The sequence below is a fragment of the Mus pahari genome, chromosome 19, assembly GCF_900095145.1.
Source record: "Mus pahari chromosome 19, PAHARI_EIJ_v1.1, whole genome shotgun sequence".
NCBI lineage: Eukaryota > Metazoa > Chordata > Mammalia > Rodentia > Muridae > Mus > Mus pahari.
In genome coordinates, this window is record NC_034608.1 from 42,841,585 (window position 1) to 42,863,956 (window position 22,372).

A 22,372-nucleotide genomic window follows, 5' to 3' on the forward strand; every position below is an offset into this window, starting at 1 on the left:
AAATAGAGTTACTCTGTAATGGGCAGCAGTGACACCACAGACCAACTAGTAAGAACTGGATTCTGTTTAGCTGTAACGAGAAAGGAAATCTATGGCGGAATGGATGGAACTGGAAAACACTCTGTGCAGGTGACCCTGTCCATAAGACAAATGCTGCCTGTTCTGCCATGTGCACCACACTGTCAGCTGTCATCAGTGATCCAGATGTGAGGAAGGGACCATGGCAGGAAGAGAAGATGCCTTAAGGTGGAGAGGGTAGAATACCTGTGATGTGTAACAAGAGAAAGGAAAACAGGTGGGCAGGGCTGGAACAGGGATGGAGGTGGGCAGGGCTCAGACAGGGATGGAGACAAGAGGGGAAGAGTAAGAATTGACGAAAATGAAGGATGTGTGAAGAAGCCACTTGCAAGCCTACTTCCTAAACTAATTTTAAAACACTTTTTTAAAAAAAGAACTGACATTAAGCAAAAATGTTGTCATAAATTAAGACACCTCATACACTATTAGTGAAATGTAAAATGTTACCACATTACAGAAAAAGAAGTTGGCAGTTCCTATCAAAATTTAAATATGTATATGCAAAAAGTAAACTTAGTAAGTTTACATATCCCTTAATTTTAAAAAAGAACCCTCTTGTAGCAAACTATCCTACAGAGGTGTCAACTCGCTAAACAAATAACTACAGGGCAGGAAGCCTCCAATGTGTGGTTAAGCAACAGTGTACCTAAGATGGAGTAAAGGAGGGCTCTCTGTGGGCCTGGGGGATCTGGCAGGTGCTGTGAGTAGCCACACTTGAGAAATTTACTAAAAGTCCAATGTGGCTTTGTTTTCTCAGAGTGTGGAGGTTTGTAAACGCCCAGAGAGAGCTGCGCAGGAACAACAGAGCTGACGTGTCTAGCCTAGGAGGTGAGCGAGGAAGAGGAAGAGTGAGGAAGAGGAAGAGCGAGAAAGAGGAATGTCTTGGCTATCCACTTTTGCTTTGTACAATATTTTTGATAATTGAAAATGTAATACTTCTATATAGACAAACTTCCAATGGAGGAAAAACTTACAGAGAAAAATAACATCTAGCTATTGGAGGCACACTTGAAACAAAATGCCACCGAAGTTTCATTTTACAGTTTTTAACCCTGTCACACAATTTAACCATGAACAAGGAAGCAACTATATCAAGTAAAGAAAAATTTAACACAAAAACACTAAAATAGAGCAAATGTGCATTTAAATTAATAAAAGATGTCATTTACAATTAAAATATAATTGCCAAGAAACCAATATAAATGCAACATTCCTGGTGCAAAAGAAATTTCTATGAAAAGTTAAAACAGGACAGTACTAAGGACTAAACGATTTCAGTCTCTAAGGTTTTAACACATTAAGAATTTGAAAGGCTTGAATGTATAGTTACCAAATACTGCATGCTATCAGATTATATTCCTTGCAAACACATTCAGATTGTGCATCTAAAAGTGTCACATAGTCAACTCACTAACTATGGCAGTTGCATTTCAAAGAGGTATGCTCAAAGTCCCAAACAGAAATTCCCATCCTCTCTCCCCATACACACACACACACACACACATACACACACACACACACTGGCATTTCTTTTGCTGAATCTTGAGAAAAGAGGGCATGTTTAAATCTGGAGAGCCAGCACCTTTTTCTGTCACAGCAATCCTTCTCGGGGGGAAAAAGGCCCTGGTCATCCACTCACACTCACATGGGCTGTCATACCCTGGGTGGGACAAGCACCACAACCTTACTGACCCAGAGGCACAAACACACACAAAACCCAGGGACTCCAGCTCCCACCCCACGGACTGTGGAAATCACCTAGGTTTCCCAGGAAGGGTGCCTGGCTAACAAATGACAGCCCATACACAGGACAAAGAAACATGTACAGCCGATTCCAACATGGAAGACATCAGAGGGTCCCTGTGAAGAAACACAGGGGGCACGATTACGAGTAGTTGTCAAGTCCCTTCCTGGTGGCTTTGGATTTTCTAAAATCACTACCACAGATTTAGATTTTTTTCCCCCAGGAAGAGGCTAGCCACCAACTTTGTGTGTTGATTTTTACAGTTGTTTTGCTTGTGAATAGAAAATATTTAGGTTACCTTGCCAGCATCACATTTGGTGCCTTCATTCACCATCCCTGGGTCTGGAACATCAGAACCAAGCTGGAAATCCACACCCCAGCATTTGGTGCCTCGACTGGGGGTCTGAATGATAGCTGGCACTATCCCAAACACCGGCATGTCCTGTACATTCTCGCACTGAAGCTTTCCACACAACGCGTTCCTACCGGGCAAAACAAACACTGTAAACCTAAAATGCCTCCAGTGGGCCATGGAAAGAAGTTTTTATGTTTATATGTAGATGTGTAGGCTGTTTCTTAAATGGAGGGAATCTCAATGGAAAGTCAATAACAACAATCTTTAAATCTAGCAGGGAGAGAAGAGGGGAGCTATAGCTAGCATGCAGACACCAGGTGGGGTGGCGAGCAGTGCAAAGGTGTGTCCCTCTCTATTCCCACCCTTCCTCACTGCACAGTAAGCACTTTATAGAGCATCTCCCACTCTTAAGGCTCCTTGGTAAAATTAAACAAAAAAGTAATTTTAGAAATTAATCCATTAACTTTCAATAATTCATGAGTCAATGGAGAAATCCTAGCCTCGCAGAAATGGCTAATGAAAGGAAGAGGAGATGTGAGGAAGAAGCAGAACATTAGAAAATGGTATAGTAGTGGTTTGAGTAAGACTGGACCCCAGAGACTTAGATGCTCAAATGCTAGTCACCATGGAGAAAGGATTAGAAGGATTAAGAGGTGTAGCCTTGATGGAGAAAGCATCACTAGGGCTGGTTTGAGGTTTCAATGCCAAGCCCAGTGTCTGTCTCGCTATCTACAAACCGGGTTGTGGCTCTCAGCTACTGCTCTGGAGGTATGATGCCTGCTAAGATGATAACGGACTACACTTCTGACACTATTGTCATGGTGTTTCTTCTCAGCAACTGAGCAATGATAGGACATCTATGAACAATGATGAAAACAGAGCATGTCACGTTTATGAAAGAGGCACCTGGCACTCGGAACACACTGTTGTTAGGAAAGAGGGATAAGTTTGCCTTAAGAAAGGCACTAGAACTCAAGTTTGAAGGATGACCAGGATTGGCTAGGCAATGAAAAAAACTTCAGAGATGCTGTGAAGAATGTCCCAAGGAGGCTAGCATAGCTGAAGTACCTCAGAGATAGCTTATAAAAGGAGATGTGGGAAAGAAGTGGAAATAGGTTTATGAAGAGGGACATTCTTCACAAAGCTAAGGGAAAAGAAAATGGTCAGTCAGTGAGGTGGTGTGAATGTGAAAGGCCCCCGTAAACTCATGTATTTGAATGCCTGGTTCCTAGCTAGTGGAACTGTTTAAAAAGGATTGGGGGTTTAGTTGGGGGTGTGGCCTTGTTGGAGGAGGTGTGTCACCATGGGTGGGCTTTGAGATCTCAAAAGCAAATTCGAGATCCAATCCCACTTTCCCTGTCATTTAGATGTACGCTCTCAGCTACTGCTCCAGCACCATGACTGCCTGGTGCCATGCTCCCTGCTATGATGATTATGGACTCACCCTCTGAAACTGTAAACCCCAATAAATTCTTTCTTTTATAAGCTGCTGTGGTGATGGTGTCTCTTCATACCAACAGAACAGTAACTAAGGCTGTCAGTGGGACTAAACACTCATGCAGAGTTGAGGAGCAAGAAGACAACACATGCCACAGTAGTAATGATGATGCTTAGCCAACACCACAAGCTGCTGAGCTCCACCAGTGCAGCACACAGTACCTCAGAGTCATCCCCACTGAGTACAACAGCAGTGTGGGAACACGTCGAGGGCAAACAAAAACAGGGGGAGACTCGTGGAATTATGTGTTCTTGCTTTGATTTATTATTAACTACTTTGATTTATTATTAACTACATTGATTTATTATTAACTACTTTACCTATTTTACATAAGTTTATGCATTTATATGCATGTATTCCCTGCACATACATCCCTACACAGGTAGGGTAGAGGACAACTTGCTGGAATAAGAGATCAAACTCAGGTTGTCAAGTTTGGTAATAAGTACTTTAATCTGTAAGCCATCTCACCAGCCTACAAAAATAAAAATAAAAGTTTTATTTCATCCTTTTAAATTCATATAAGGCTGACAAAGACATAACAAGAGGCCCAATTAGTACTGTGGGTGTTCTGTATGTATGACCGAGTCACAGAATATTTTACTGAAGAAAAGAGTGTGTGAAGAAAAGAGGGCATATTCACTCAGGAATCTTCCTGCAGGTCACAGATAAACAAAACTTGTTCTAAGACCACTAGACCACAATGTGCATGCAAGTGTATGCATTGGCTTCCCCATTTGCTCCCAGCACATCCCCCTGAAGCCAGCTGTGCATGTTGCATATGAGACTATAAGCACTTGAAGCAGGAGGAAGGCCGCAGTCACAGGAGCAGATACAGAGGACTTCAGGGACCCCCCACTCCCTTGCTCATAGCCCTCCTCACCCTTGTCCCCACTTACCCAGTGGCACACTTCTTGTACTCACTGCCGGAGAAACCACAGTTGCCAAATCTGTCACCTTTAGAATTCACTTCAATGAAGCAATCTTTTGGGGCGGCCTTAGCTTCTGCAATAGTCAACATTTAAGAGAGAAAAAAGTAATGGTAACTTTAGTCAGAAGTATTCCATATGATCCTCACACACTTGTAGGAGCCACCTGCACACTTCTAAACCTTCAGCCTTACACATACAGCGCTTCTGGTCTACACGTCATAGCTCAGATTGCACATAAAGGCCCAGATCCAAGCACACAGACTCTATAACAAATACCATTACATGATTTTTACAATTAGGAGCCATGCACAGCCAGAGGGTTAGCACTGCTGACTTGATTGCACTGAGAAAGACACAGATTATAAGCCTGCCTGAGAATGCCTGAGGTGTGTCCAGGGATCTGATCTTCTAGATGAACAATCGCTGATGAGTTTATAATGTGATAGGGTTATTGGGAAATGGGGGTGGGGGGGACAGAATCTAGCTGGAAGGCGGGTCAGCGGGAGCTGGCAAGGGGTTAATGTGCCCTGGAAGCTCTTGCCTCTGTCCTCTCATGAACCCTTCTCTTCCCGTCTCTATCCCACATGAGGCAGAGAGGCCTCTCTGCCACACAGTCCCATCGCTATGGTGTTCTTCATATGCTCACGGAGCTGAGCAAACATGGGCTGAATCTCTCCAAAACAAGAAGCCAAAGCTTCTCTCCCTTGAGCTCGTCGCCCATGCAACAGTAACTAGCTCACACAGTAAGTCACAGCGTGCAGGCACTCACTGTCCGCTCTCACATACCCAGAACTCTCTCAGTTACAGCACAGACCACCGCATGCTTTTATTGTACGTGGATGCTTACATTAGATAAATACAGTGAGACCTATTCTGTGTAACAAAGGATTAACCTACACTCATTCTCTTAGATTTTTAGTATCACTTACCTTCATTTCTCCCTCCCTAAGAGCTTTGTTAGTATTTCCTAGTCAAATTGTCAATCCTTCCTCCCTCCTGAATCAGATTCCCTTACTCAGCCCACATGCCTGATGCAAGGCCCAGTTAGCTTTAAAGAAGGTGGATGTGGCTGAACGGAGGCAGCACAGCGGAGGGAAGCAGTCAGCAGGAGAGATATCCATAATCCTGCCCAGGAAAAATCCGCACAGTGATCCCAGCCAAGTCAGAACAACAGGGAAAGTTACAGATTTCCCAGACGATATACAGGGAGGGTCGGAGTCGAGTGTGTTTGCTGCTGCTGACTCAAGGATAAAGGAGAGGATGGCGGGAAGGCAGGATCCTAGGAAGGTTTTCTGTAGAAATCCTCAGTGCCAATCACTGGCCACTGCAACCTGGGTAAATGTGCTGAAAACAGGACGCAGTCATACGCAGCCGACTCCAGAACATACGGGTGCAGGAGGTGGGAACCCATTGGCACCATGAGACCCAAAATGAAGACAGCTGAGGGACCACAAGTCCATGTCCACGGTTTCCACAGCCCTTGTCTAGCATCTACGAGCACTCTGAGAATCCTACCAAGAGCTGACACAGGAAGAGAAGGACAAAGCGTCTCACAGATGGCTCTGAGCACTGTAGAAGCATCACCCAAAAGTGAACAGTGGCAATGCTCTTTCTGGGATGACCCCATAGTACATTTTGTGGTTCACTTTGTGGAAAGGAGATGGATGAGTTCATGACTATGACCAACGGAGGTGCTTGGGCCAAAACAATCAATAGAAAGGAAAATCCATTCTGGGAACTGCAGGCAGCTTCTTTTCCCAGGCACCTCTGCCGCCACCCAAATCCACTGAGTCTCTGATATGGCACCCTTTCCTGAGCACCAGCCAGCATCTGGGTTCCAGGGCAGCTACACTATTCCCTTTCCATCACAGAAAAGACAGCACTTAGTGCCCAGGCCCATATACACCACTTCTTCAAGTACCGGTGACTGAGGCCTTGTACACACTGGGCAAGTGCTCCACCACTGAGCTATCTCCTAACACCTATTTACTGTTTGAGACAAGGTTTCACTAAGTTGTACAGGCTGGCTCTCTGTAGCCCAGGCAGGCCTTAAACTTGCAATCCTCCTAGATTTCAGGCCTATCTACATCACTAAGTATAGTATTTTATTTTTACTAAATGGCTTGTTAGAGTAGTAGAAATGTATTGGATACTCAGTTACAGTGCAAGTTAGATAATACTAATTTGATAAACGGGAGCATCTTTTCTTCAAAAAGCTATATATGCTCTAAATCAGGTCCAACACTGACAACCACAATCCCATGGACAAATCTTAAGGGGCAAAAATGGGAGTGGCAACACTTAACAATATGACTCACTAACAAAAACATGCTTCCTGGACCCATGACTTCGTGCTCTAATAGCTTAGAGGTCTGAGGGTCCAAAGAGGAAATTCTTCCACTAGATGCCACAATAATGACTCCACTGGGCTGGAACATATACTACACACTCAGTTATGCTGGGCTCCTCATGTTTCTGAACTAACAGAGAAAGGCTTTTGCAAGTGGCTAAATGACAGATCCATAACCCTACATGGAAGCAAGAGGAGCAAGTCTGGAATACAGGAGTTTCTAAGTATTTACCTCATCCTGTCTAACAGCCAAATCCAGCAAAGTTATGCATGGCCCAGGCCCTTCAGGAATGAATGTTTGGATCACTCCACCAGGTTGGGAGCTATAGCCATCTAAGGAACTTACTGATGGCAAAGAGAACACAGAGCAGGCAGTGTAACAACGTAATGTGGACTAGAAAGCAGCTGAAGTGTGAGACATAACCACAGAGCAGTTACAAACCTGAGGCCTACAACTGTCATCCGTATCTCATTTCATTATGACTACACCTCTGAGGAAACGTGCGTGTCTTCTTCCCTCTCTTAGCCCTTCACCATGTGATGTACGATATACTTGACTCTGAACGCATAAGAGCACTTTTACATGAGGTTAATACTACAGCAGGATGCACTCATGGGTGCCTTAAACAATCGATTTCACATTTGAAAAGAACAAACCATGACCAGAAGGAGGGAATTTTTCCCAACAGACACCAGACTGAGACACCTGTGATGTTCCTACCACTGGAACTGACTCGGGACACCAGCCCCTTCTGGGTCCTGACCTGCCATCTCTGAACAGAAGTCCTCCATCAGTTCTACTGATAACAGAGCTACATGAGCCAATCCATCATGAGTGTGTATGTGTGCATGTGTGTGTGCATGCACAACAATACAAAAAAGTAAGTCAAAACTGAAGCCAGAGACATTCAGTTTAGATTTCTTTAAACAGGATTAAATCAGTAGAACAGCTGATGTCTTTAGCCACTTCAAGACAACATCAGAATAGACGTTAACTATTTGCAATTTTGTATTAAGCAAACTCATTGAAAGGGGACCGATTTAGAGGCAGGAAGGTCAGACAGGGAGTGAAGAGGGGGAGGGAAGGAAAGGGGGAGAATGAGAATCACTCATTCGAGAGAAAGAGAATGGCAGGAAATCAATGGTACCATACTGCACAGTTCAGAGAACAGCATTAACATGGCTGCCATACAACACAGTCAACACTGCTGTGAACACTACAATTACTCTACGATGAAGAAAGAGGACTAGAAAATGGTCATGTGTATGGACATGAGCTGTCAGGGTTGAATGAAGACAAAGAATGAAGATTAATTATCATCCATAAAAATAGAAACAGTAAGGGCTGGAGAGATGGATCAGTGGTTAGGAACACCTGTTGTTCTTGCAGAGGACCTGGGTTTGATTCCCAGCACCCACATGGTAATTCACAGCCATCCCTATCTCTAGTTCCTAGGAATTCAATGCCTTCTTCTGACTTCCAAAGGCACCAGGCATATACAGGGTACACATACATACTTACAGGCAAAACTCATACACATAAGACAAAATAAATCTAAAAAAAATAAAAATAAGAGGCCATCTAAAGACAGGGGGGTAGAATATACATATAAACACTTAGAACAAGTAACAAAAAATCAGCTATAAAAGGTAAAAGTCATATTTCAAAGGATGAAAGTATGGAACAGTAATTGACTTTAATTTTCAAAGTAAAATTATATAATTTTTTCACTTTTTAATCTCACTTTTTAATCTATAGAATACTTTTCATAAAGATGAAAAGCTTAAGCAAAACAAAACCCCGAGAGCTTATACTACACACTCATCAACATAACAACTGAAAACTTGCAGCTGGGAAGATGGCTTAGTGGGTGAAATGCTTTGTCATGCAAGTGTTAGGACCTGAGTTCAAATCCCCAGAGCCCACATAAAGCAGTTCATATCTGTAAGCCCAGTGCTCCTATGAGGAAAGGGGGGTAAAGACAGAAGAACCCCAAAAGCTCAAGGGCCAACTAGCCTGGATCCACACCCATACACACTAAGACACATGCACTCCCATACACAGAGACATACTTCATATACATACAAATGAGAAACTAATCAGGGTCCACTTAACTAATGAATACCTTAATAGACTGTGATAGAACTGTGTCAGTATACATGGATCATAAGGACATTTTAGATGATGACAGCAAATGTTAGACCTATACAGACTACAATCTCAGAACTAGAAACCTGGAGGGTGAAGACACAGCAGAGCAGCAATGTGTGTGCCTGGCATATGTGAGGTTCTAGGTACAGTCCTCAGTTCCCAAACCTCTGCGTGTGTACATAGACAGATACACTGTGTGTGATGGTTTGAATATGCTTAGCTCAGGGAGTGGCACTACTACAAGGTGTGGTCTTGGAATAGGTGTGACCTTGTTGGAGGAAATGTGTCATTGTGGGCATGGCTTTAAGACGCTTAGCCTAGCTCCCTGGAAGCCAGTCTTCTCCTGTTTGCATCAGAACAAGATGTAGCACTCCCGGGTCCTTCTCAGCACCATGTCTGCCTGGATGCTCCCATGCTCATGCCATGGCAATAATGGACTGAACCTTGGAACTGTAAGCCAGCCCCCAATTAAATCTTGTTTCTTATCAGGATTCTTCGTCACAGTGTCTTCAGAGCAAGGAAAACCCTGAGACACTGCGTGTTATACAAAGTGGAGAGGGAGAGAGATCACCCAGAGCATCAACTGAATCACCAAAGTAGACAAAAATCCCTGACCGTGTCTACTACAGGAGGAGGAGGAATGGAGATGCAAGAACCTCATCAATAATGCTTGATTCCTTCTTTAAAAGCCTAAGACAAGCAGATGATAAAATCAAATCGATTGATTATAAATATCTTACTTGAACCAAAGATGACCTGACACTGCGCGTCGTAATACTGGCACATGCCATTGTAGCAGTAGGCTCTGCTGTTCTGGCAAGGGTATCCGTTCTGAATGAAGACGTCTGGCGGGCAGAACTGAGAGGAGCCATTGCAGTACTCGGGGACATCACACTCACTGGTCCTCCCTCTGCACATGGAGCCTCCTGGAAGGAACTAAGGTAAGGAGGGTCAAATCAGACAGGAATATCAGCAGAATCTCCACAAAGCCATCAGATTTGAAACCACGGAGTAGATATAAAGGTCCTAATTACTAATATTAAATCACCCAATGCAAAAGTGAACAAAGCCCCAAACAGTCAATTCAGACATATTATAAAATGAAAGACAAGCCTCACAGGTAACCAAAGGAAACACACATTAAACACAAATACAAGGAACACTGTAGAAGCGGTCCATGGGTAGACGACAGCACTCCTGGAACCAGCGTTCGCACAGTGAATGAGTTTGGGGGTGGGGAGATGGCCAACATGGCTGAGCCTTAGAGATGAGGTCAGGGAACCTCTGCAGCTCAGGGAGCCAGTCAGCGTGGGATCACCCGCACAAGCCACCATGATTTGGGTGTGGGGGTGCGGGGTTGTTTCTAAAGGGTTTTGGGGATCTAGTTTAGATCCTCTTCATCAATTAACTCCCAACTCCTCCTTTTCTACAGTCTATACTATGATATTTTTTTAGTCTTCCTTAACAGATATATGTTACTTGAAAAGGAGAATCAAGAAAATAAGATGGAAACATGACTCACAGCAGAGTGTTTACCTGTAAGCAGGAGGCCTTAGAAGCCTGAGGTTTAATCCCCAGCACCCAAAACTAACTAGCTCAATTGGCCCCCTCATCATAAAAAGTGCAGTTTAAATGCACAGAAGTGGGTGTAATATAAAATACATTATGATAAAAATGGTATGCAGAGCTCTCAGAGGATGCATTTCCAGATATCCATGTTCCTTCCCTGATTTGCTCCTGATAGGGGAAGTCCTTGCCTGGCAATCTTTACAACAGTCGCCATATGCACACTCAGCAAATGACTTGAGCTTACAAGTGCTTCCTTCACAGCATGGGTCCAGCTCACACTCCTGCAAACAGAAAAAGACCACAGATAAATAAATCAGCCCCTGAGAGCGTTAGGAAATTCCCAGCATTAGGAAAGCTCTTTTTCTGCCCTGTGATTTCACGCTGACCTAGCCACAGCCTGCTCTCTCCTAACTGTGCTTTAAGACACATCAATCTCCCCACCCCCCACTCCCCAGGCATCCTCCTTCCCTGGAGCATAAATAAAATAATTTTAAAAATTAATAATAAAAAAAGACATCAGTCTCTAGCGCAAGTATTTAAGTCTCAGCATATTTCACAAAACAGTTGATAACTCCATAGTAAAATATCAAAGACTGAAAGACTTAAAGAATGGACATCTATCTTCTCCCAGTTCTGAAAACTAGAAATGCAAGGTGACAGTTCTCACAGAGAACTCTGGGCGCCCTGCCCTCTATTGATGGCTGACAGGCTACGGCCAATCTCTTAGCTGGCACTGGAGAGAATGTTTCTAAAGGCCCTAGTGGATCAGGGCTCCATGCTCCTGTTCCTCAGAGACCCCAGTGTCAAGTGCAGCTACACTGCAGGTTATAGGTTTGACATGAATTCTGAGGGACCGCAGAAAAGTAAATACCCATGGATGCCTTGCTCTCCCTGCTCAGGGCCCCACTACCCACGGGATGGCTCTTGTCTCTGGATAGGCAAACTAGTCCTTTTCTTACACGGTGGGAGGTGAGGACTGACCTTGTACACACTAAGTACACATGCTAAGCACACACACTATACTGAGCAGCAGTATCCTTGGCTTCTGTCACCATGCTTTGTTCCATGACAGTTACTTTTCACCTCCAACCTCCCACTCACAGACACCTATACAAAAACAGCAATCTTAACGTCCTATAAATGTGTCACAGCCTTATAAGCTGTCACCACTAGGGAGGACAGGCAGGGGAGTACATGGAATTCTATGCACTATTTTGCAACCTCTTATCTGCCTATAATTATTTCATAATAAAGTCCTAAAATTAACTTTTCTTTTTAATTAACATGTAATAAATTTACAAATCTATGAGACCTTGTACTATTTCATATAGTCAAGCATATTAATCAAATCAGAGTCATTAGCATTTCTATCACATGGCAAAAATTTTAACAAATGAGCTACAACCTATACTTCCAAACACACACACACACACACACACACACCCCACTAAGTGAAAATGGCTCACGGACCTAAATGTAAAGTCTAAAACTAGAAACCTCCCAGGGGAGAATCTGTACAAAGCTGGAGCAGCCAAAGCATCAGCCATAAAAGGACAAAGTGACAAATGGCTTTCATCAAAATCAAAACTGTGCTTCTAAGACTCTGTACATTAGGGAGAACTATTAAGATGACATCTGCAAACCAAGTGTCTAACCAATGATGTATATCCAGCATAAAGGAGACAGAACTCAGTAGCAAATAACATAATTTTCCAAGTAAATGTAAAGAGCTGAACACATATCACAAGACACACATACGGCAGATGCATGCAGAGAAGCCTGCTCTGCAGCCTTAGGCACCAGGGACATGCGCAGAGACAGCGTAAGGAAAGGGTAGCATGCAGAGGGCAGAGAGAAGGTGAGGGGTGAGTGGGAGATACACACTGGGGGTGTTTGGAAAAGACATAGGGGATGTATTGTATGCTTACCTAAAATTACACATACCATTTATGTTATGTGCATATATAGATACACAGTTTAAATTAAGTGACAACTCTTGAGGTGATAATGATCCCTCCAAGAGTCATAAACTACCTAAAAATGCCCCAGTTCTAAGCAGGAGAAATTTCCTCTCTAGTTGTCGGTCAGGAGACTCCAGAGGCTTCACAGAAGTCATGGAATATATCAATCACATAAGACGAGGAAACTATTTTCTCTTAGGATACAGGCAGGCTTTCAAGACCAAGTGTGGTCAGGCAAGGAAATACACAGAGACTAACTCAGTGGGCCTCACATCTGAACAAATATGTCCCGGATCTAATGGCAGCCCAAGGTGAGAAGGTTCACTGGGTACACTGAGAGGAACATGGCTGGACGACTATAACAGTGAAGGTGGGCATGGCTGAGGGCTGTGTCACCTGTGGGGATCCACAGGGTTAGGGTTACAGCTGACAGACACAAGTGCTTAGAGGAAGAATGCGGACACTGACGGATGCTGGAGCATGAGTCAGTTGTGGTTCACTTAGTAAATGAATCCAGCTCAACAAATACGTCTTTAATAGCAGGACCAGGATGGTAAACCTGTAAAGGAACTGAACAAAATAACAAATAATCCAATAGCTACAATAAAGATAAAAGTTGGATAAGTAAAATGTAAAAAGAAGGGACCTGAGTGCTTGCATGAAGTCACGGCATCACAGCATCAAGAGTTAACCTCCCAGGAGCTGACCAGTCCCAGAAACATGTGCCCAACACAGGAGCCAGCCTCATTGACCACTAAAGCCCACAGTCTCCTCCGGAAGACTGGACTGACCTTTGGTGTGCCGCAGTCACACTCCTCCCCGGGGTCCACCAGCTTATTACCACAGGAGGGCGCGCTGTAGGCTTCATCAGGCTTCGGGATGTTAAGCAGGCAGCTTCCTCCCTTATTCAACGTTAACTTCTCAAAGTCCTCTGCACTGCAGCTGCTGAAGTTTCTGGACCCACTACAATAAATAGTAAGAAAGAGATCTCACATCACAGTCAGTCTTTAAAAGCTCTTAGCCATATCCCTAACCAATAAGAGATAAATACTATAAAAAGCAGAAAATAAACAAAAGTAGGCAAAGATGAGAACATCTATCTCTAATAAATACAGGAATCACTTAGTAAAGTTCACCATTCAAGTTACACTGTGCTGTGCCCCCATGGGAATATCTTTCAGGCACATCATTTGTTAATACACGGAACCAAAAATCACAGCCCCTTCAATCTACAGGGACCTTAAAAACTTACCTAGTCTCACTCAGAACTGAGCTTTTATTTCTCTAAAATGCTGCATTTCAAATGCTGGAAACTACTGTGTGCTTCCCAATCCTGTTATCTACAGTATGACCCACTTGTCCTCCCCTTCGCCATGAGAAAAACACAAGTGGGTGATTCCAGACTGTCCATAGCCACTGCAGTGGTCTGAATGAGAATGGCCTCATGGGCTCATGTATTTGAATAGCTTTTTCTGTCTCTCTTTCTCTCTCTCTCTCTCTCTCTCTCTCTCTCTCTCTCTCTCTCTCTCTCTCTCTGTGTGTGTGTGTGTGTGCATGCGCATGCACATGTACCTGTGTCTGTTCGTGTGTTTGTATATGTGTTTGTGTGTCCCTCTGTCTCTGATCTCTGTCTCTGTCTCTCTCTATCCCCCGAATCGTGTAAGTGAACGTTCACCATAAATGCTGAATGGAAAGCACAGATGCTATTAGATAACAGTGGTATTTGTAATACTGCTTGCTATCTGGGTCAGTTGGGGTCAGCGACTTTATCCCTTCTAAAATTCTGTTACAGATTTCTATAAAGGACCCCATTCCTTCCCTCATGTGCTTTCTATGTTGTTCAATAAACACAGAGCAAATCCTTTGTTAAGGACAGACATATGTGCGCGCACACACAGACACAAGAGGACAGAGACAGGACATGCTCACAAGAAAGCATTCACGCAGACACAGGTTTAAGTTCGTACAATCTACATACAGACAGGGATGTCAGACTAGAGAATCCAAATCTGGGCTCACTCAGTAAAAAGGCATCCAGGAGAAATGTTTTGGTTTCTTTCTTACTGGGACACTGTCCCAATACTGGTGACTCTGGGTTTATTAATAACGCATTCAAACCAACCCCATTTTGTTCCTGTGTGAGGAAGACATGACACGTGAGGAGCATCTGAGCTCACAGGAGGACTCTTCCGTGCGCCTCACTCACACACGCAATAACTACATGTTACCAGGGAGCCCTGTTGATTACTTTTACTTTTGAAAATCTGTAGGAAATGTATGTATAAGCCAGGAATTGTTGACAAACCCACATTTTGTTAAAATTTTATCTGGGATAGTCATCTCCCTGTCTACCTACCAATCTCTCTATCTGGTAACCTAAACTCTGTATATGATATCATTGCTAAGGCCAATATTAAGAAATTTCCCCATTTTATGTCTTGTGTGCCTAGGTCTTTAATCCATTTTAGCATCATGTGCACAAAATGTAAAGATCCAATTTTACTCTTTAGTATGTGAGAAAAGCTCCTTCTTAGGAAATATTTGCAAACCATATACCTGATAATGAGTTAATAACTAAATGTATAAGTAAAAGTCAATATTAGAAAATACCTCAAAATGAGAAAACGACCTTGAATGCACATTTTCAGATGGAGACAATAAATGCCCAAGAGCTTACATGAAGAGGGTGGTCAGTATCACTTATCGCCAAGGAAATGCAAAGCAAACCACAGACCATCCAGCCCTTAGCCCTGTTCTGGTGGCTGTTACAAAGCCCTAAAAGAGAAGTCCAGGTAAGGCTGTGAAAAAAAGCAAAGCCAGCAGAAAACAGCAAGGTGTTCCTAAGGAAAGTAAGAGAGATGCCAGAAGTCCATCCTCTGCTGCAAACCCGAGAGGAAGGAGCTTGCCATCATAACGACATCTGACTCTCTTGTTCAGGGTTAGTCACTGAAGCCAAGACCTGGAAAGAGCCTGAGTGCTCATGAATGGAAAAACAGATAAATGTACTACAGTATGCATGCATGCATCCCATTACACGTGTGTGTGCTTCTACTACCATGTGTGCTTGTGCACGCAATATACATGTATGTGCACATATATTCTTCTGCCTCGGAAAAGGAGACCCACACTATCTGCCACAAGATGAATGAGTCTAGAGGGTTTTGTGTTAGTAAAATAAGCTAGACACAAAAGAAAAAAATATCACACAACCTCAATCATATGCGAAATTGTAAAAGAAAAGAAAAAGATGACCAAAGAGTAGAAACTAAGACAGCTGGAGGGGAGTAAATAGGGAGATGGAGGTGAAAGGGTGATGACATCACACATGCTGGATTGGCAGGGGCCATGAACGACATGAGCACCACCATCACTACCTCGGAAAACACAGATTTTGGTACAGGTTCTAGGTTCTTCTGACACAAAAAGAAATCTAGGTAACTCTGTGTGACAATGCATATGTTAATCTGCCTGACAACAGTAACACTTCACCACACATGTATAGTGTGCACCATCCCAGCACTCAGGAAACTGAGCAAGAGAGAGAAACTAAGGCTACCCTGGACTACAGAGAAATACTGTCTCAAAAACAGTAAATATTAATTTTACTTTTTTTTAAATACAAAGTCTTATTGTGTAGCCCTGATTGCCCTCAGACTCAGAGATCTACCTGCCTCTACCTCCTGAGTGCTGAATTAAAGCCATATGCCAACCCCACCCAGACACATTACAGATTTTAAATTATATATATAATGTACATAGATTAAGTGTGTTATTTATAATATGCATCTATGTGTCATATAATATATGCATATATTCCATGTATTATTTTTCTACTATGTACATATGTATATCTATAACTGATAATAAAGGTGAAACTGACTTGTGGGAAAAACAATTCCCCCACAGGTTCTGGGCACAGAGCCCATTCTGTAGTTTCCTCACTGCTCTTGAAGCTCTGATGGGAGCCGCTGAGCCTAGCAAGCATGCGCTGAGCCTAGCAAGCATGTGCTCACCCGCCAGGACATGCTGGAGATCTGTGTGCATCAGGTACTCTCAGTTCAAGGGACAGAGCCATGAACAAGGGCTGAAACCCTTCCTGTGAAGGTCACACGAGTGAATGTGGCAGACTGCAAACTTTGGTGGGTAATTTAGTTGGAATGAGAGAAAGTGGTGATAGTCTGGAGAAAGGGGAAGCAAAGAATTATGGGAGGCTGGCCAATCCACAGACTTCACACATCATGACACTTCAGTCCAAACTGGAAATCTGGAGAAAGAACATCACAGACAGAAAGAAAACCATGAACAAGTACTCTGAGGCACAGGAGGCATGTCTTAGGCTGATAAGGAAGTAGTGAGTAAGAAAATGAATGGGAGACTGAGCAAAGATGGAAGAGACCACGATGAACTATGGCTCTTGAATGAAACATGGTTACTGTGACTAAGCGTGAGACCAAACAACACACGCCCTTGGACTCACGTCAGCAGGCTCAGCACTGCTGCTAGCTAAACAGGAAGACTGAAACAGAGCGCTCCCAGAATCCAGTCCACAGACAATAGGTCAGAATGGCATCCTTGGGATCAGGAAGAGGGGTCGATGATTTCAAGGAAGCACGTGAGAATAAAAGAGAAGTCAAAGCTGGCTGACAGAGGAAAGTTAGCAGCAGCGAACGTGGGGACGTCTGTGGGGACAGCCAGCTATGAAACGACTAGCCATCAAGTAAAGCAGGCTTGCTCCCATGGACTGTGGCTTCCACCCAGCTCGTGGGATAATGCTGTCTGTAGAATGTATTCATTAGACAACCACAGTAGCTGTGCCAGTGTATGTTTACCCTAAACATGAGTCCCAGTAACAACTGCAGTGTCCACCCATAGCAAAGGATTATTTAAAGAGGCTTCCTATTCAGCAGCTGAACCCCATTTTTCTCATAAACAATGTCTGAAAAGGTGACCCTAGAGCAAGGTACCAAAAAAAAAAAAAAATCAGTGACAGGATACAAAATAAGTATACAAAAATCAGCAGCATTCCTACATACTAGTAACAACCATACTGAGAAAAGAAAATTAGGAAAAAACGATGTCATTAACAATAGCCTCAAAAAATAAAATTAATTACATTACAATAATCCTACCAATGATGTGAAAGTTGTCTATAATTAAACTTTAAAACACTGAAGAAAGGAACTGAAGCCACTGGAAGATGGAAAGCCCTCCCGTGCATGGGTCCTAAGAACCATGCTGGGAAAACGGTCTTCCAAAATCAAGCTGGAGAGTCAATATAATTCCACTCAAAGTTCCAGTGACAGAAACAGAAAAACCAATCCTAAAAATCATATGAAAGCATAGAAAATGGCAGCGAGTCAAAGCAACCCTTCGCAAACAGAATACCTATAGAGGGATCAACATGTGTGGCTTCTAGTCACACTGCAGAGCACAGGAGTAAGGACAGCATGGTGCTGACACAAAAGCAGAATGGAGATTAATGGAACAGAATAGAGGGCCCAGACACAGGGTGCTCTAGTCGACACATACAATAAGGTCGTCTGATTTTTGACAGAGTTGCCAAAAAATACACATTGGAGAAAACACAGCATCTTCAACATATGGTGCTGGGGAAACTGAATTACTACATACAGCAGAGAGAAACTGAATCTCGTATGGTTCAGGAATCTGATGGAGTTAGAGGGAAGGTGGTAGGAAAATGGAGGTCCCCTGGGATAGCAGGCTGCTTAGGGTGACCTTAGCTGTGACTCACTACATTGGGGATATGGAACCTGAAAAGGTCAGCCTCCTGTAGCCAGGCAGGAACTCCAGAGGACTAATAGATACATCAATTCACTCACCAAGCTTTCAACCCAAAATTTATCGTGTCTATAAGAAATCCAGGCACAGGGGATAGAACAGAGACTGAGGGAATGGCTGACCAATAACCAGTCCGACTTGAGACCCATCCCATGGGCAAGCACAAATCCCTAACACTATTAACGATACTCTGTTATGCCTGCAGACAGGAACAAGTTGTCCTCTGAGAGGCTCCACCCAGCAGCTGACTCAGACAGATACAGACACCCACACCAAACAGAGGATGGAGCTTGGAGACTCTCGTGGAAGAATAGGAAGAAGGATTGCCAGCCCTGACAGGGATAGGAACTCTACAGGAAGACCAACAAAGTCAACTAACCTGGACCCTTGAGTCTCTCAGACTCTGAACCACCAATCAAAGAACACACACAGCCTGGACCTAGGCCTCCCACACATATGTAGCAGACGTGCAGCTTGGACTTCATCTGAGTCCCAAACAACTGGAACAGGGGCTATTCCAAAAGCCATTGCCTTTCATGGAATATGTTCTTCTAGTTGGGCTACCTTGACTGGCTCCAGGGGGAGAGGAAATGCCTAGCCTCGAAGAGACTTGAAATGCCAGGGTAGAGGGATCCCCAAGGGGAGTCCCACCTGCTCAGAGAAGGATGCTGCCCGTTCCTCACCTGTACCTCACAGGATGCTGCCCGTTCCACACCTGTACCTCACAGGAGGCTGCCCGTCCCACACCTGTACCTCACAGGATGCTGCCAGTCCCACACCTGTACCTCACAGGAGGCTGCCCGTCCCACACCTGTACCTCACAGGATGCTGCCAGTCCCACACCTGTACCTCACAGGAGGCTGCCTGTCCCACACTGTACCTCACAGGATGCTGCCTGTCCCACACTGTACCTCACAGGATGCTGCCCATCCCGTGTTTTCTTCTAGCAGCTTCAGTGGTTCAGGTTCAGTATTCAATCAGCAGTCCCACCCAGATGTGATGGGTATGACCCATGGCCAACACCAAAGATATCCCTGAAGGTACACTACTGCCATTCTATTTTAGTGGTACCTGACTTAGCCAAGCCTGCCTGGTACTATAAGCCTCTTCCACTGCTCACATACTGTTGCAAGGAGAGAAAACTGGTACAGGTACTACGGAAATCAGTCACTGGGGGGAGGGCCAGACACTGAAAGGAAAAGCACTGCCACTTCATTCACAACAGCAAGGACATGGCACCCCTGAATGTTCCAAACAGATCAAGAAAATGAGGTACACATAAACAATGAAAGTCAGTGCTGAAGAGAATAAAACCATTTACAGAAGAATTGATGGCACTAGGCAATGCATCGAGTGAGTTATCCCAGGCTCAGAAAGACAGACATAACTTTCTCTCCCATACATAGATCCCAACTTTGAAGTTAGATTTGTGTGTTTAACTTCGAGTGTCTATAAAGGTAAGAAATCTAAAGCTCGCCCCTGAGAAGGAAGGAGCTGTCTTAGTGGAAGAAGATAGACGAATGCGTGTGATAGAGGGGGTGGATATACTGAGAGACAAAGGCTTCAGCAGCAGAGGAGGAACCCAGTAAGGATGCAGGAGACACTGGTGGAAACCCACTATTTTGTAAGCTGATTTTAAATTATATTTAGAAAGAGGAGGTATGTGTTTGAATGCAGCAGTGATTCCCAGAGGATACAGGCTAACAAATGAAAATCTCAGTGCCAGACACCGGCTTCCTCCCTACAAGTGATTGGTCAGAAAGGTCCAAGAGGCTCCAAAACTAGACGGGCTATGTCCATCACTCTGGGATGCTCCCCAGAACCAGATGGTTGCCCACCAGAACCTAGTTCTGAAGATGTCATACACTTCTGGTTAAGGGACACAGAGAAACCAAGCTGCAACTGGCCTAGTACCTTCCTCCCAGTGGAAAAACCTTCATAGTGATGGAAGGTGCTCTGGGAGCTGCAGGCAGATAAACAGTCCCAAGGGTCTTCCTCAGCCCCAGACACTACACGCTACAATAAGCCAGTCAAGACGTGCCCACCAGTACAGCAGTGGCAGGGGCGTTACGGGAGTCAGGTGTGAGGCTTCCTGTCTTGCTGTAAAGAAAGGGACACACGCCTAACACTGTAAACCTGGTCAAAGGCCACTTAAGAGAAGGTTCTGAGGTCTCGGGGCAAGTGGCTCCACACAGATTTGTGCTGCCCTCAATCTCCTCAGACAACTCTTCTTTTTGTATAAGGCAGCCCTGAATACAAAGTTATAATCGGTCAACATGCTGAGAAAAGGCGATGATGATGTACACCCTAACTGCAGCAATGCATCATCCCTACTCTTAGCCTGAGGCTGAAAAACCACTGTAGACTCGAGGGAGGAAACAGCGTGAGAGGCCGAGGGAGAGGACTGTGAAACACTGTCTTCCAGATATGACACGGCTATCGCTCTCACAGACTAACAACAGCTGCATTACATGCACACATACACAGACAGTGAAAATTCCAGAATGAAAATGGGAAGAACTCTCAAAGCCTACACGCCCCTAGCTCAGGAGCTACTGACATGTAATGGCTGCTAGGGGCATAGGATGGGCATTTTCTTCTAGGGTGCAGCCATCCGTAGGTGGCCCCACCCACCCCCATGCACAAGCGGGCAGCACTAACGGATTCCATGTATTGTTTTAAGAGGAGGAGATGGTGGCATGAGGCTAGGGGAGAACTGTGCTGGCGGGGGTACTTAAACACCAAGGCATTCTGGCTATATACAAAGGACATGCTCAAGGTCCCAGCACTAGGGAGGCAGACGCAGGAGAATGGCTACTGTCAGCAAGGGTGCATCAGACAACTGTTCTGGGAGTCCTTCAGTTTAACCCAAACAGCACTGAACCTAGCAATAAGTTTGCTGGTGTTCTCATATTCTTTTGGTCTGTTGACTGCATCGCAGAAGAGTGTAGTTAATAAATTGCACCTGCAAAGCTGTCTGGTATGACTGACTACATTAAAAAAGTGGATCTCTCACAGGTCTGTTTCAGAGAACAACAAACAAGGTTTCCTGTTTTGAAAACACAGACATCAGTACCCCAGACTTAGGAAACACTGATCTGGGGCTGGAGAGGTGAGGGGCAGTTTGCAGCACTTGCTCTTCTTCTAGAGGACCGGGGTTCGGTTTCCAGCACCCACACTGTGCAGATCACAACTGCCTCAAACTCCAGCTCCAGGGGAACTGATGCCTTCCTCTAGCCTCCTGAGTACCTGCACTCATTCAATATGCTCTACACAGACAGACAGTCTCAGTCTGTCTCTCTCTCTCTCTCTCTCTCTCTCTCTCTCTCTCTCTCTCTCTCTCTCTCTTTCACACACACACACACACACACACACACACACACACACAGATCAACACAATCACACTAAGAGACAGAAAAGGTTCTGTTACTCACGATGCTCCTGAATTCATGATACAGCTCTTTGCTCCACAGAAACACTCTCTCCCATCATCATGATTCATTCCAAGGTTATGCCCCAATTCATGAGCAACAATGGATGCAAATGTCTCCACAGTGATTTGCCCAAACTGTACAAACACAGGAAAGTGCAGTTAGACAGTGTTTTCTGTGTCAGATTTTTTTTGGTCAAAAGGCAATCTGTCTACTACAATGGCAACTCTATGTCAGTCTGTGTCCAGTGCCAGCACTACACGCACACAGAGTGACTCATGTGCTGATAATCAGGCATCAACAGACCATTCCCTGGAGCTTGTGACAAAGCAAACTGATTTCTTTAAAATGGAACCTGTTTCCTCATTCATAAAAAGATAGTATCCTGGTTAATTCCGTGGTTGTTCCAACACACCTTCACTGAAGAACTGTTGGGAGTGCACATGTCTATGAGGCATTTCTTGTTTGTCAATGGATCTACAAGGGTCAGCCTTGTACTATGG

At 44.3% G+C, this 22,372-nt stretch overlaps 1 protein-coding gene across 2 annotated transcripts in view; it reads right to left on the reverse strand.

Annotated features, from left to right (window-relative positions):
- The window catches only part of Adam9 (ADAM metallopeptidase domain 9), a 76,273-nt gene that overhangs the window by 22,320 nt on the left and 31,581 nt on the right, over positions 1–22,372 (reverse strand). For both annotated transcript variants that reach the window (XM_021218811.1, XM_029531959.1), the window contains exons 11-16: positions 21,873–22,006; positions 13,431–13,602; positions 10,867–10,959; positions 9,850–10,045; positions 4,575–4,680; positions 2,121–2,304 (exon numbers count right to left, since the gene is read on the reverse strand). In XM_021218811.1, the coding sequence (XP_021074470.1) occupies positions 2,121–2,304; positions 4,575–4,680; positions 9,850–10,045; positions 10,867–10,959; positions 13,431–13,602; positions 21,873–22,006 (885 nt within the window). The remainder of the gene's footprint in view (positions 1–2,120; positions 2,305–4,574; positions 4,681–9,849; positions 10,046–10,866; positions 10,960–13,430; positions 13,603–21,872; positions 22,007–22,372) is intronic.